The sequence below is a fragment of the Cyprinodon tularosa genome, unplaced genomic scaffold, assembly GCF_016077235.1.
Source record: "Cyprinodon tularosa strain WSP-4 unplaced genomic scaffold, ASM1607723v1 ctg885, whole genome shotgun sequence".
Taxonomy (NCBI): Eukaryota; Metazoa; Chordata; class Actinopteri; order Cyprinodontiformes; family Cyprinodontidae; genus Cyprinodon; species Cyprinodon tularosa.
Genome location: NW_024039657.1, coordinates 188,498 through 205,030, shown reverse-complemented (window position 1 = coordinate 205,030; position 16,533 = coordinate 188,498). Strand labels below are relative to the sequence as shown.

Below are 16,533 nucleotides of genomic sequence, written 5' to 3'. Positions count from 1 at the left end.
TTCCTGTCCCCAAATCACTGACTCCTCTACACCACCTGCCTGGGAATGAACCTCTTAACACCTATTTATACCAATTATAATCCCTTTGCTGCATTGAGTGTGCAGCTAGGAACCTTTGATGAGCTCTTGTTTCCATTAGAACTGGTCCCTGACCTTATCAATGATGGCTATAAATGTTGTCTCAAATTTATAATATACCTGCATTTTTATCCATTTTTGAACTACAGTAATAGCAAATTTCAAAATTTCCATTTGGCATCCACTTAAAGTCATTTTTTAAAAGTGTTTAAAATTAGGGCTGCAAATAACGACTATTTGCAAATCGATTTATCTGACGATTTTTTTCTATTAATGACCGGACAGCCAAAAGAAGATTTTTTTACGAAATTAAACCAAGTTAAAATAAAACTTTTCTACTTTAGGTGTTCTGGATTGAACATATTGCAAAATGTTAATCTGTTTTTTAGAATCTTGGTATAATTACTGCTCTAAGTGGGTCACTGTCAGCTAAATTCATGTTTTACAGTCTCTATACTCCAGTTAACAATCAATTACTAAATAAGTTGACGATTAGTTCAATAATCAAATTTCACAATCTGATTGTTTCAGTCCTAGTTGAAACAATAATGCAGTGTTTGAATTCAAAACTGAGACGATATGGATGAGAAATAAATAATAAAATATTGGAAATAAAAGGCAAATTACAATCAGGTCCAAAGCTAAACAGAACATTTACATCAAAATGTTTCTTTTTTGGTTGCGTTTATTTTAACAAAGGGTCTCCCAGTGACGAGCTTAAAACAATCAGAAAGATCCAGAGCAGTCTGGCAGTAAAGATGGTGTGAAATGCATCTTTCAACAGTTAAGCAGATAAAAGCTTCCTGCTCCGATGGGCTTAGCAACGTCTGACGGAGGAAATGGAGACGAGAACAGCTGAACGCTGCAATGTGGTAAACTGTAACCGCCTGAAATTATAGCTTAGTTAATCTTTGTCATTACTGTTTTGGTAACGGACACCAATAAAAAAACTGTTTTGTTTTTTTTCATTTGTAAAAATAGAAATTGATATGCAGTTTCTTTGTCAAAAAGGGATGGGCGAAATTTAGAAAGTATATTCTGAGTCAATAAATTAACCACAGCTAATAAATTATATTAATATTAAGAAAAAAATTGGCCTTTTTAAAATTTTTATTTATTTTACATGGAACTCTGGGACCCGTATATTGGACTGAATTTTGGGAAAGACACCCTCGGAATAACACTCTTTGAATGGGAAAAAGCTAACTTTTTTTGGAAGATCCCTGGAATGTTTTCACTTATTTGACAAGAGCACCAAATTTAACAGAGTGCTGATGTGAGAGGTTGGTGAGAAAGATGTTCTCCAAACAGGTGTTGTTGCCCATTAGTTGGAGGTTTCTTTGTTTAAGCCCTTGCTCAAACCATTTTACGTTTGGCCAAGATGCTTTTCGTCCTGACCTACTTTTAGTGCGGTTTGTATGCCTTGTTTCTTCTGGCGTGCCCCAGGTCAGCTGTGGCTACAGTGTAGCTCACCGCCATCAATGGATATCAATGGGAGAAGGTGGTACTGAGAATTGCTTTGGAGTCCTGATGATGTTCTATTCAACTAGAGATCCTTTATTAATTTAATATCATGTTTCCCTCTTGTGAAACTTTGCTGAGCTTTTAGTGGATGACAGCCCTTATTTTGCCTTAAAAAGCCTTACCAAGTTAGACTCTAAAGATATTTTATTCAGGATTAAAGGAGCAATTTCCCCCTGTTGGAGGTGTTGCTCTTTTACAGTAAATAACCTCATTCAATATACACTATATTGCCAAAAGTATTTGCTCACCCATCCAAATTATTGGAATCAGGTGTTCCAATCACTTCCATGGCCACAGGTGTATAAATTCAAGCACCTAGGCATGCAGACTGTTTTTACAAACATTTGTGAAAGAATGGGTCGCTCTCAGGAGCTCAGTGAATTCCAGCGTGGAACTGTGATAGGATGCCACCTGTGCAACAAATCCAGTCGTGAAATTTCCTCGCTCCTAAATATTCCACAGTCAACTGTCAGCTGTATTATAAGAAAATGGAAGTGTTTGGGAACGACAGCAACTCAGCCACGAAGTGGTAGGCCACGTAAACTGACGGAGCGGGGTCAGCGGATGCTGACGCGCATAGTGCGAAGAGGTCGCCAACTTTCTGCAGAGTCAATCACTACAGACCTCCAAACTTCATATGGCCTTCAGATTAGCTCAAGAACAGTGCGCAGAGAGCTTCATGGAATGGGTTTCCATGGGCGAGCAGCTGCATCCAAGCCATACATCACCAAGTGCAATGCAAAGCGTCGGATGCGGTGGTGTAAAGCACGCCGCCACTGGACTCTAGAGCAGTGGAGACGCGTTCTCTGGAGTGACGAATCGCGCTTCTCCATCTGGCAATCTGATGGACGGGTCTGGGTTTGGCGGTTGCCAGGAGAACGGTACTTGTCTGACTGCATTGTGCCAAGTGTAAAGTTTGGTGGAGGGGGGATTATGGTGTGAGGTTGTTTTTCAGGAGCTGGGCTTGGCCCCTTAGTTCCAGTGAAAGGAACTCTGAATGCTTCAGCATACCAAGACATTTTGGACAATTCCATGCTCCCAACTTTGTGGGAACAGTTTGGAGCTGGCCCCTTCCTCTTCCAACATGACTGTGCACCAGTGCACAAAGCAAGGTCCATAAAGACATGGATGACAGAGTCTGGTGTGGATGAACTTGACTGGCCTGCACAGAGTCCTGACCTCAACCCGATAGAACACCTTTGGGATGAATTAGAGCGGAGACTGAGAGCCAGGCCTTCTCGTCCAACATCAGTGTGCGACCTCACAAATGCGCTTCTGGAAGAATGGTCAAAAATTCCCATAAACACACTCCTAAACCTTGTGGACAGCCTTCCCAGAAGAGTTGAAGCTGTTCTAGCTGCAAAGGGTGGACCGACGTCATATTGAACCCTATGGATTAGGAACGGGATGTCACTTAAGCTCATATGTGAGTCAAGGCAGGTGAGCAAATACTTTTGGCAATATAGTGTAGGAAAAAAAATCGGCCTTTTTGTTCAAAACTACTTCATGTTTTGTTCATCAAAATGGAAAATAAAATTATTTTGTTCAAGTTTTGACACAAAAAGTGAGAATTTTATTCAGTTTTTGTATCCTAAAACAAAAATCAAATAGCCTCTTGTTTTTTCTCTTTCTAAAAGGAGAATGAAATGACAAACGATGCACGGCCCTTTACACTGCAGCTGCTCAGTGCTTTCACAGATGCCACTGTATTAATAAAGGAAATCACCACAAATGACAACTGTGGCATCAGCCAGAAAAACGAGAGTTAAAAATAGTTTGTATTAAATAACACATGAGGCCAGCGACCATTAGTGGAAATGATATCCATCAGAACGCAGCTCCTGTTCAAAGCCAGACCTGTTCCACCCCCCCACCTCTGACGCATTAATTAAGGTCCTTTTTCAAATAAGAACTGGATTACTCTTATATGTAGTTTAAGTTGTTTTAATTGGGTACAAAACTTTGATCAGATGTGCTTGTTGTAAATCCTTTCAGAAATAAAATTTCACAGACTCTAACTCATTTTTCGTTGAACAACACAAAGTAGTCTACATAATTACTAAATTAAAAAGGAGAATCTTGAAAAAAATTACTTGGTGTTTCACAGTAGCAACACTACCCTATGTTTTACTGCATCCATCTTCCTATAACTTTATATATATTCCTTCATGCCTCTGTTCCATAATAATAATAATAATAATTTAACTTTATTGATCTCACACTGGAGAAATTTAACTCTGCTCTGGAAAAAATAAAAATCTAGGTAAGTAATTTTTTCTCCAAAAAAGTGCCTTTGTTCTTGGATTAAGGAGGAAAAACAGACCTTAAAGCAGACCTTTTGCCAATGGAACAAGACAATTTGCATTTAAAATAAGAAAACACAATTGCATTGTCTTATTTCAAGTGCATTTTATCTAAATATCTTATTTTAAGAGTAAAAATACTCATTCAATTGGCGGATCATCTTATTTACAAACTCAAATTAAGGATAAATACACTTAAGGCATTTTACCAATTTCTAGATTGTTTTTCCAGTGTGCATTTAACGCATTCCTTTGGGGAGCAGTGGGCTGCCATCGTGCAGCACCTGGGGAGCAGTGTGGGGTTAAGGGTCTTGCTCAGGAGCCCAGAGTGTACTGAGTGTGAGGGATCAAACCGTGTACTTTCAACCTTCCCAGAGCATCCGATGCAGGTCCAGCAGATCCCAGAACAGTTTCTTCCCCACTGCCATTACACTGCTGAATGTTGTACAAAATGGGTTTTTTAAAATAATTAAAAAAAAAAAAAAGCACTGAATGTTGGGAACTGTGAATCATATACCAGTCTTATTTTCAAATTTGATCACTGCTGTACTTTAAAAAGAGCTGCACAGGACGACATTTCTTTTTGCATGCACTCTGTGTGTGCAAAATATCTAACTCACTAGGCCAGCCCTCCCCCATAAAGATCCAACCTTTTAGATGTGTCACTTACCAACACACCTGATTCAAACAGCTAAATGACCTCATCAGCTGCAGTCAAGCTCTGCTAATGAGCTCACATTGCAGGCAGAGAAACATCTGAAGGTCTGCAGCACACAGAACATATCTTGGGTTTCTCCACCAGATGGCGTTAATGCGCTAACAAGTCCCCCCCTGCAACAAGCTCAGCATCTTCAGCCAATCAAACAGGGTGGAGTTGATAAATTTACTGTAAGACCTTTCTTAATTTCCCTCCTTTCTCTGGTATTGAGTGACTAAAGTTTCCTCCTTTGAAAGTCATTTCCTTTTAGGGTCCTATGAGGAAAGTAGAAACTAAATCTGACAAAGTTTGATGATGTTTAAATAGGTTTCCATGCCACCAAATAAGATTAATTTAAAATACTAGAGGTCAAGGCTTCCTTGGTGTTTCCTTCTCTGTTCCAGCAATTCATTCTGAGTGTTTTTTGTTTTGTTTTTTTTTAAGTGTGACAAAAGATGCCTGTCAACACGGGGTGATCAATAATTCAGACCGATCTTAATCTAGGTCTCCATAAGGTGAGTGAAAATGAAAAGTGACAGCTCTGATGGGGAAAGGTTCAGGTGGGGTGTAAGATTTCTGCACACCTTTGCATTACCTGCATTTTCTGACGGTACAAGGTGCGAACTGGCTCATCTACACTTAAAATATCCCTTTTTAAAAATTATTATAGAGCTATTTTCTTAATTTTTAAACACATATTTTAAACCTATGCAAGCAGAGCTGGTTCAAGGCATAAATGCAGTGTTTTAAAGTCTCTAAGCCACCGTAGGAGCTCTAAAAAACTCATACCTCAGGGTCAGTTTAATCAATCCTGAACATAAGTTTTAAAATAAAACCTTAAAAGCAGAATTAGAGATTTATTGAATGTTCAATGGGATAATTTAAGGAAGCAAACAGCCGTGTTTGGCTAACAGGGAGTGTTAAGGTTGCTGTCCATCCATCTACTCATCCTGTGAATCATTTGGGTCGTTAACACTTCTGAAAGTTTTCCAACGAGGCCGTCATGTGAGCGGTGAGAATCAAGGTGAGAATCAAATCAGTGAAACGTCGTCAACCAGGTGAAAATCTTCTATCAGGTCATGTTGATTGTAATTAAATCAGAAAGAATTTCTTCTCACTTCACCTCTCTTAAATTCTCCAAAGTGGCTTTTTTTCCTTGGGTTATAATCTGCCATGAATTATAAAATTATGCTGTTTGACATAAATAATGCTGGATCATCAGAGGAAGTTTAAAAAAAATCTACCTGTTCTATATGAGAACATTTGATAGTTTAAGTACAGAAAGTTCTTTAGAAATCAGACTATGTTTGGAGCCTTTTAACGTCAGCTGAGCTGATAGTGACGTAAACATCTGATACTAAATCAGTCGGTACAAACCAACAGGATCACTTTCATAGAAAAAAATGTCAAATTTAAGAAGACTTGTATATCAAGGCTTGGAGACTCAACCACTCTTATTAGTGGTGTCAAACTCAGAGCGGGATCCCAAATTAAACATCTCTTCAGGCCCTATATTTTCTTGATCTGCCTCTGGACTCATTAGGCTTGGCTGTTCTGTTGTAGTTTAAGTGATGTAACCCTCCCTAAAGAAACACACGTGACTCTTTAAAAATGTCTCCACTCACATCTTTTAGATTTGAACAACTTTTCTCAAAAAAATCTGTAGGTTCAGGTTGAAAATGTTAAAGTATCTGATACCATCAGGAAGCTGCTTATCTTCATCGACATGACAATAATGTAGGGCTGAGCTTCCTCCCCCCCCCCTCTCAGTGGGAGTCCATTGATGGGGGACCCTGTTATTGGGGTTTTGATCACTGCAGAGAATCAATGCCCTAAAAAGTGGGAGGGGCCAAGCCTCCTTCCTTTCTTTTGGGTGTATGGTGATAGATAAGTATAAGGACCCCCCCGAAGGAATGCAATCACATTGGAAGGAATCAAGTCACCGTGTCTCCTTGTGTCGGTTCATTCAGAGTGGCTCCAACATGCAGCAGCTGCTGATCCTGCCCGCCTTCCTGGCATCTTTCTGGACGCTCTGCACCGGATCAGGAGGTAGGTCACCACTGGAGGACACCTGATTTTATTCATTCATAAGAAGAGTCACAGCTGTTTTTTTTTTTTTTTTTTTGAATTAATATTTATATTAGCTATACAAGATTTTTAAGGGGTTGGTCAGTCATAGTTACTTTTAAATCCTCTATAATAATCTCCGCAGATTAAAGCCAGTAGGACAGAGTTTGTTTGGTTCCAAGCTTAAATATTGTTTCATTCACAAAAGAAAATTAGGAATAAGATGATGGATAAAACCAGAAAAACAGGAGAGACGTTTGCGGTGATATTAAATGAGCCAGACAGCCGCACCTGTCCTGTCCATCACTCAGATCAACGCTCCGCTGCGCTCAGACCCGCGTCCAACATTCACACCTTATCGCGTCCAGGAGAGACCGAGCTGCCAAGGGGGGCAGCACACCCACACCCACCCACCCACCCACACACACCCCACCCGAGGCAGAGACACAGGCTGTGATTCCATCAGAGCCCCTGCGCTCTGGAAACCCTCCGCTCCGTGGTGGCGCACCTGCTCCGCGCCGCGCAGGAACCCAGGACTGGGTTTTGCCGCATAGACCTGCGTCGTGCGCAACGATCCTGTCTCCATGTAAACACTGGCGGATGCTAAGGAGGCTTTCTTGCAGTCAAAAAATAAAATAAAATATATAGCCTATAGATTTTTTATTTTCTATTTTTCCTTAGGGTCTTTTTTTTTTTTTTTTTTTATAAGAACCCCCAAATGAGGCGCGGATGGTTCGGAGCGACATCATTGCGCATCAAGAACATCCAGTTTGATCCAGATTTTAAAAAGAGAGCTGAGGATCTTTTAGGACCTACATGTTCAGTGTCATCTAATAAAAAAAAGTGCGCCGCTTTAGGCATGTGTCCTTTTTTCCAGTTTTACAAAATGCGCCAAAGTTTCAGATGTTATCTGAAAAATTGTCAAATCATGGCGCATTGAAAAGCGGAAAAATAAGGGAAACAATCAGCCATGAATAAACAAAGATGGAACTCAGTGAAACCTTTAAGATTATTTTTATAAAAACATAGTGCATATTAGTGCAGATAGAAAAATTATGAGAGACAATTAAAACACACAAAGGTGCAGTTGAATAAATGAGGAACATTATTGTGGTTTATTCTGCTAAATGCAGAATAAAGCATCTTTAGGGAGCAGATTTTGCCGCCTAGAGGTAAAGACTAAATATAAATATTTAGGGAACTTTCTCCATATGTTTAATGATCATATAAAGAATCATTGATGATATTTAGTGTTTAATTAGCGATCCATCACCTGATTTATCTGATGGGATTAGGACTGTAGTGTGAAAGGGAAAAAAAGGAAGCTGTTCTTTAACATTCATGCTGCATCATCTGTTTTAAAGAATTTCATATCCTCTGTTCAGATATAATTCCTGAGAAAAGACTTGGTAAAAAAAAAAAAAAAAATTGGATTTACAATGGATGTGAAATTCTGATCAGATTATCAATGACACGGTGGTGACAGAAAAATGTTTTTTGGTTCTACATCTGTCCCTCTGCAGCAGCAACCATCTGATGCTCTAAAATTGAAACACTTCCATAATAAAAATCAGATATTTTATTCATTTTAATGATTATTGCTGTTATTCTTATTGAGCCAGCATTGGAACAAAAATGATACAGAAAAAAAACTCTTAAAGTTTGCAAACATCAATAAAAATGTAAACGCTATAAATCTTAAACTTCATCACCATAAATTGACTGTAGGTCTTAAAGGAATGTCTAACAGCAAAAGAATAGAATCACCTGAGCATGATGCTGCCACTACCATGTTTCAATGAGATGATGCCAAGTTCAGACTTTTTTTTTCCCCCCAAAGCATTTTGCATTTAGAAGTAAACATCTGTAACTCTGATCTCCTCTAACAAGAATATTTTACTCTGTTTGCTGAATCCCTACATGGATCTAGGTAAACTATTTTTATTCAACAGTCACTTTTTGTCTTGCATTGTTTCAAAAAAAAGACAACATTGACGGACTTCGGGACTCATAGTTGTCCTTGCAGCAGATTTTCCACAGAGCTCTAAAGTTCTGCAGCTATTCCAAAGTTTGTCTCTCAGCTATTTCTCTGATTAAAGAGTCTGGGAAGGACACATACAAAAGGATATGAAGAGTCTGGTAGTAAAAGCATGATCTTATAACTGGAGCAGCAGATTTATAGGGTTGGTCATAGCTGCCACCTGGAGAAGCCACTGGAACCAGTGCTAACCCTCTGCTCAGTGGCTCAGATCCACTCAGACCCACTTTGCTTTGCAATAAGAACAGAGAACCTGAAGGTCACTAGGAGGATCCACCTCTGATTGGCTGATGATGACAAGTAAGTGCAAATGGTAAAAAAAAAAAAAAAACACTTTGTAATGGAGAAGTTTCTAGGGTAGTTCAGAAATTGCTTAAGCACAAATTAGTAACAGCAGTGTGTAATACTTCTTCTTTAAACGTAGAGTTCCTGTAAAACGGGTGTTCAGAAAAGGAAGTACACTAGAATTGAAAAGTGAAAAACTAGATGAACACAGATGAAAACTAAAAATTCTGAGGATCAATACATGGTGCAGTTTATTTTCTCCCTTTTATTGTGGTCTTAAAAGAAAACTAGCACTAGCCTATATTGTACACCTTATATTTGTCCTTTTTATTGTGGGCTCTTATCAAATCCACAAGTGTTCAAAAATTAAGTTTATTTAAATCTAGTTAGCATTTTCTTTTTCTAACTGGCATTAACCAACATTTCTAACAAGATTTAGACTGGAGTCTTAGTAGGAGCTGCTGTGGAAGAGCTCTGCTTTCAGAGGAACCCAGCTGTGATCCAGTTTTATCAAGTAAAACAGTTGGTGGTCCTCAGTCAGTCTTTTCACATCTAATTTGTGTAGAACTTTAGTACCGAAAGCACCAAACTAGACGGCTGGTTGGGTTTTCTTAGGCTCTAAAGCTTCACCATGACTCTTCTAACCTCTTCTATACTCCAGAGAAACATTGGGTTTCAAACAGGGATAGTTGAAAATTTCAGACAAGTTAAAATTTTGACATGAGCTCCTTTCTTGATTGAGCTTTTTCAGTCTATGGTGATGTTTGGACCCGACTGTCTCCCTCAGGTGAAGTTAAATAGTGTAAAGGAAAATAAAACAGAAGAACCTCAATATTTGCCTATAATGAGCTGGATAATGCATCAGCACCAGTGTCTGCAATGAAGTGACAATAAAATCAAGGTTGACTAATAAAATGTTTAGCTGATGGTCAGATGAGACAAATATTTGAGGTGTTAAACTACAATGATTCAAGTCAATGTGAGGCTTTCAAACCTACAGAACATTGCATCAAGTGTTAAGCATGGTGTTGGTAGCATCATGCTGAGCATGTGTCTTAATGTCAGTAATCTGGAAGTAATGACATTCATAAAGCTATTTTACCGTCTCCTCAAACCAGCATCTATTAAGTCGATCTAAAGGGAACGCTCAGACATTATCATGAGAGAAAGGACTATCTTTTTATGACAAATTTGTTCTATAAACAGCAACGTCTCTAAGAGCATGAGGTCTTTGATGCCACCTCTGCATAGCACTTGATGTTGCACAGCTGCCATGTTTCCACATTCATCTGTTGGACCCTACAGGGCAAAGTGTTTGGGAATAATTACAGCCCTCTAATCAGTTTAGCAACCAGGCTGATGAAACACAGTGTAATTAGAAATTTCTGAGTTTTCAAGATATTCTTTTGTTTCCCCACCAGGGCATGTATACATGTAAAAGGTCAGAGAGCAAAAGAACGATAAATAAAACCTAGGGTGGAGCTCAAACAAACACAAAGAACTCCTTAACAGAGCCTCTCTCCATATTCCTTCAAGCTTATGTATATTTCTTTCAATATAAATATTTGATTCGTGAGTTTCAGCAGATATTGGTCTCAGAGTTAGAAGGAAAAAATACAAACTGTTTGTAAAATATTAATAAACAGCCTGAGTAACATGGGAGGGAGCTTTGCTGATGGGAAAGTTTGACTGTTTATTCTGATAACTTGGAAAGATAAAGCATCAGCAGCAGCTTTTGGTGAGGAGGAGATGGTATAAGGAGACTTTTTTTTTTCACTTTTCCAAGGGTAAATAATGGGGTAATCCGACCACAGAAACAATATGTATTTATCCAATCTGTATTTGTACACGTGCACAAAGTTTTCCTGAACTGCTGCCAGAAGATAAAGCAACAGAAAACATCCTACTCTGGTCGGGCAGGAAGCTGCGGCTTGTTGATGTCAGTCAGAGGTGAAGTAGACTGACGCTCTGGCTGAATGCAGACTTTTTCTAAATAAATAAATCTTTCTGTTTCAGAGTGGTGCTACCAGAGCCAGTTTACCTGCGACCATCAGTGCAATGGTGAGTTTTTACAACAGATAAACTAAAGCGATGAATCCATGTAGCATTTTAGTAAATAAAACACACAAATATTTCATTACAATCGGATTTATAGTGATTAATCAATTATTGAAATAATCGTCCACTAATTTAGTAATAGCCTTATCATTAACTGGAGTATAGAGATTCTAAAACATGCTTTTAGCTGATAGAGCGACCCAATTAGAGCAGGAATTATATGAAACTGCAAAAAAAAAACAACATTTTGCATTTAAGAAAAAAAGACAAAAAAACTTTTGTCTGTCAATATGTTCCATCAGAGTTTCTCAACTGGAACATTTTTAGTTTCACCTTGTTTAATTTGGTAAAAATTCTTTAAGGAAGCTTTTGCTATCCGATTATTAATAAAAAAAATTATCAACAGATTAATGGATTTGCAAAATATCTTACTTCATTATCATATCATTAGTTGCAGCCCTAAATTCTGTATATTTTCTGGGAGTTTTTGTTTAGACTATGGGGCTTGATTAGCACTTAAGATAAATGAAGGTTATTTAAAAGGAAACTGGCTTTCTATACAGAATACCATCCTAAACATTTGAAAGAATGTTTTAAAAAATTCTAAAACTGATCAGTTTCAATATTAAAGAACATTTTTTTTCTATTTTTTTTGTATCAAGATAATTTGGACTTAAAGTTAAGTTTACATGACGTTTTTCATGTAAACTATATAAATGATTAAAGATCATGGTGATTAAAGAAAAATGGAACCTAAACCAGTTATGAGGATTTATTTGTTTATAAACATGTATACAACTTTTGCCCATTTAAGGATATTTCTGGAAAACTTGCTTCCAAAAGTCAAACTGATTTATTGCTTATTATACAGAAAATAGTAGAGGATCAGTTATAGATCCCTGTGGTACTCCAAACCGGACATATAGAATCTAACTGTAATCTGCTCCAACATCTATCAGAGTTGAAGCATAATCAGCTGAACAGTCATGACTGGTGGTCTTCATCTTTCAGCGCCAGAAAAGTGGAACCATGCCAACCAGGACTGTGGGGGACAGTTCCAGTCACCCATCAATATTGTCACCAGAAAGACGGTGAAAGATGAGACTCTGATCCCCCTTCAGTTCAAAAACTACCAGCAGACGTTCAGGAGCTCCATCAAAAACAACGGTCACTCAGGTGAGCTCAACATCAAATGACCTCTGAAGGCTTTGAAGCGGTTGTGTGAGCTCTTTGTTCTCACATCGTTTCCATTCCAGTCCAGGTTGGAATTTCTCACACGGCAACCATCTCGGGCGGAGGGCTACCGGACACATACAAGGCTGTGCAGTTTCATCTGCACTGGGGAAAAGATGGACGGCTTGGCTCTGAGCACACGATCGACGGGGAGCAGTACCCCATGGAGGTAGAAGACCATCGCAAACAGCCATCAGACTCTCTGGTTTTAGTAAGAACCATGAGCTCCACATCCACTGCAGCTCGTTTAACTAGAATTTGTCTTCCAGTTGCACATCGTTCACATGAAGAGCCGGTATGCCGATCTGACAACTGCACTAAGAGATCAGAATGGCGTAGCAGTTCTTGGATTTTTCTATGAGGTAAATATGTTATTTTCTAAATCCAGTAAATACAGTTTGCTTATTGTTTCAAGAGAAAATGTTCGCAAATTTCTCTCTCTTTTTTTTTTTTTACAGGAGTCCAAGAGTACAAACAGGAAGTATGACTCCATCATCAATGCCCTGCAAAGCATCAAAGCAGCAAGTAGGTGTTGAAGTTCTGCCTGCATCCCAGAGCCTGGCTTTCCCTCGCTGTGCAGCTAACGAAGTGGTGTTTGTGTTTTTAGATGGCAACACCTCTCTGCCCCCCATCTCTCTGGCACAGTTGATTCCTCCTGAGCACAACATGACCTCGTTCTACCGTTATAAGGGTTCCCTCACCACCCCGGGGTGTACGGAGGCTGTGGTTTGGACTGTGTTCGAGAACCCCATCCCTTTGAGCAAGGAGCAGGTTAGAGAAATGGACGATGCTTAAGAACACCTCGACTCTGCCCCCAGTATGCTGTCTAACATTCACTCTAATCCTCTCTTGCAGCTGAGAGCTTTCTCTAAGGTCCAGTTCCATGACGGGAAGCCGATGGTGGACAATTTCCGGCCTGTTCAGCCCCTGAACGGCCGGCAGGTGTTCCGCTCGGGAGGAGCCGTGCTCCTGGCCAGCTCGGCCCTCTTTGCTGCAGCCCTGCTGACGGCGTTGGGGCTGTCCCGACCCAACTAAAACTGTGTCATCACCCGCTCTGCACTACGATCCTCGACTGAAACTCTTGTTTCTAATGTAACTCTGACGTGTTTGTGAAGACAGTGGACCACGTAGTGCAGGGATCGCTCCCCCCGTTATGACACAGATGATAGAGGCGTGTGAGACAAGCCTTAGGAAAGGTGTTGTAAGGGGTTTGATCAGCATCCATGCATGTGTAGTGACGTAGTAGTTCTTATTTAAGCCTTACGAATGTGCCATAAAGCAAGTTACTGGGCACAAGACATGAGCAATCAAACTCTACACCAGAGCTTTTATTTTTCTTCTGCTCCATGCAGCAAATCATGAACACACACACGTTCATCGCACATCTCTAGTTTTCATAAGATCTCGTCCACCTTGTCCAATGTCAGGTAAATTTAGTGTCTGTTAATACCAGAGTGAGTTGCCAATGTTTTGAGGGCCAGTGGGCGCTAATGTCAGCCACATGACTTGGCACATGATGTCATGGTATTAACGGAGCATGGAAGGGTGGAGTTATAGATAGCAGAACCGAGTCATAAATCAGAGCCAGAGGTCAAAAGTGTATATGCAGCTTGACTTTTCTCTCCAAGTGCAGCAGATTACACTCCTACAGCCAGACTCGGATCTCAGAGCAGCTTTGTTTTGGAAATATAAGGGGGGGGGGGGGATCAACACATATCCTGAAAACTGAATGAAAGTCTAACAATAAACCTGCTCTACTCTGGGCCACCTGAGGACAAGAGGCGGACGTTTACATCCAAGCAGGCGGTCAGAGAGACAGTACCAGCTAGTTTTTAGAGGGACGCAACCAAACTATTTTATTTCCTATTTTTTTACTGTTATTCATATCGTATATAAAGAGCATGTCACTGCATGCTGTGATATACCAGATGTTTTGACAGAAGCTAGTACATGGCTGCAAGTTTCATAGCTTCCTAAACTGTTTTCCCAAAACAGGTGCTTGAATAGAAGAATCTATTTTGTAAGACTATGATGTTTCCATGGTTCGCACTGATAACTGTTGAGTGAATCACTACCTGCTCAGCTCTCTGTTTTTTTTTTCAGAACTTGTCATGTATTCTAGAGAGGGTTTATGTGCAATTTGGGAGCAAGAACTCTTGTTACTATGAGGAAGGAATCTGTATTTTCTGTTTTTTCAGAACAAATCCAGCTATATTTCTATATTGTGTCATTTTACACATGTATTTATCTACTAAATGTGCATCGTGAGATGAGATCAATGCACACGTTACTGTTATTTATGTATTGCAAAATTTATATAGAATGCAAACCTATAAAGAATATGAAGCTTGAAACTGTTTATGATCAATCAAGTTTACTTGTGCTCTTAAGGTGTTAAAGATACCAAGTTCTAATGCTTGAAATCATAAAAAGATGTAGTGAATGTTGATGTTAAATAATAAACTATAAGCCTTTTGGAGACGATTATGTCTGCTTACATGGCCGTTAGTCAGCCTCTCCAGCTGAAGCTGAAAATGTATTATTATTCATGGTACAGACTCTTATATATTATAAGTATATAGGTTTTTGAAATATATATTTATATATTATATATAATACAAAAGAGCATATCATCTTAAAATTGAATGAAAATATACATTATTTTAGAAATTTGTCACAGAAAATGTGAAATTTATTTATGTTGCTTTGCTTTGATTCCCTAAAACCATTTAAATGACCATTAAGATTTACTGGTACATCTTCTGGCCCGACAGAGTGGAAAAGCAGAAACGTGATCATAGAAGGCTGATGTTACCTCTGGAGGAGCTGCAGATATTTAGAGCTCAGTAATTTGAATCTGTCTACATAGTAACTAATAGTTTGTTTCTCTATAATCTAAAGTTTTCTAAATAGTAGCACGAAGAAAGACATAACCGACAGATTTTCAGTTTTAACACAGACAATGAAAGAGACAGCAAAAATGTGGATGATGTGCTCTGGTTGGTTAAGACCAAAATGGTGGTGGCAGCATCATGCTGTGGTGAAGGGAGAGTTGTTATGGAGCTAAATACACAAAAGTGCTGAAACAAAGAGAACCCTGAACATACAACCATAGAAGAAGACCAGACAATAGAATAGAATAGAAAGTTAATCTGACACTAAAAGTGATTGAGGTTTGCCTCAGGGCTCCAAGTCACTGTAAATACAAGAAAACAAGAACATGAAATTAAATTATATTTCTGAAAATATCAAAATACAATCTTTATTTAATGAAAAAATATTACATGGAGGACTTGATAATTGATCATCAAATATTATTATAAGAGAAAGCACCGCCCCCTCCCTTTTCAAAAGCACCCAAGTTTTTATTGCCTTTATCCAAAGGAAGGCGAAGTAAAGTAAAATAAGCACCAATTCAACATATTTCTACTTGAATGAAAGTAAAGGGTAGCTGTTAAAGAAATGACACAAGAGTAAAAAGGTATTTGGTCAAAAGGCCATTTGAGTGCTGAATAACTATTTTACTATTTAAAATTATGTAATCATGCAGATCAGTGTAAAGTATGTGAACATATCCTTTGTTTTGAGGAATAAAACTTAATGATACACATACAAATTATAAATACAAAAATAAAAATAACTGAAATAAACTCAGAAATAGTAAACACTTCTTGAAATACAATTCTTTGACATATAAAGGCCTATTTTTAGCCTTTCCTTGCAGCATATAGTGAATGTTTGATAGATCAGGGTAAACTTCCTCCTGTGACAACATATAGGCTACTTTGTGCTGTGTAATATAGGTCTCAGCAGATCAAAGTAACAGTAGAACAACAAAAATGAATATAAATTTTAGTAAAACTTTAACTATTTGTCTGTTTCTGGTACATTTTAAATTAAATCAGTTAAGTTACTCACAGTCAGTAAATTAGCCACAGATTTTACTCCAATAAAAGCAGCAACATCTCATGATAACTTTATAAAGGTGCCTTTTTGCTAAAAGGTTACTTAAGTAAATAAAACTGAGTTAATGTAACTAGTTACTGCTGACCTCTACCTTTATCTCAGTCTAAATGTGTCAGAAATGCCACAAAGATTTAAGCACTGAAAAGCATGCAAAGTTTAACAAATGCTCTCCTCTAGGGTTATGCAAAGAGGGAAAATAATATCCAACTTTTTCATTTTTCACACTGGCTCACATGTCAAGTCGCAGGTGCTTCTTTAGCTATTTTAGATCCACTCTGCTCCGG

At 38.6% G+C, this 16,533-nt stretch overlaps 1 protein-coding gene across 1 annotated transcript; it reads left to right on the top strand.

Moving 5' to 3' along the window:
• Positions 1-6,459: 6,459 nt before the first annotated feature.
• Positions 6,460-14,767, top strand: ca4a (carbonic anhydrase IV a). The gene is made up of 8 exons (XM_038273694.1): positions 6,460-6,651; positions 11,009-11,053; positions 12,062-12,226; positions 12,307-12,452; positions 12,553-12,645; positions 12,742-12,808; positions 12,891-13,054; positions 13,139-14,767. The coding sequence occupies exons 1-8, from the start codon at positions 6,480-6,482 to the stop codon at positions 13,316-13,318; spliced, it is 1,032 nt and encodes a 343-aa protein (XP_038129622.1). The 5' UTR covers positions 6,460-6,479; the 3' UTR covers positions 13,319-14,767.
• Positions 14,768-16,533: the final 1,766 nt, after the last annotated feature.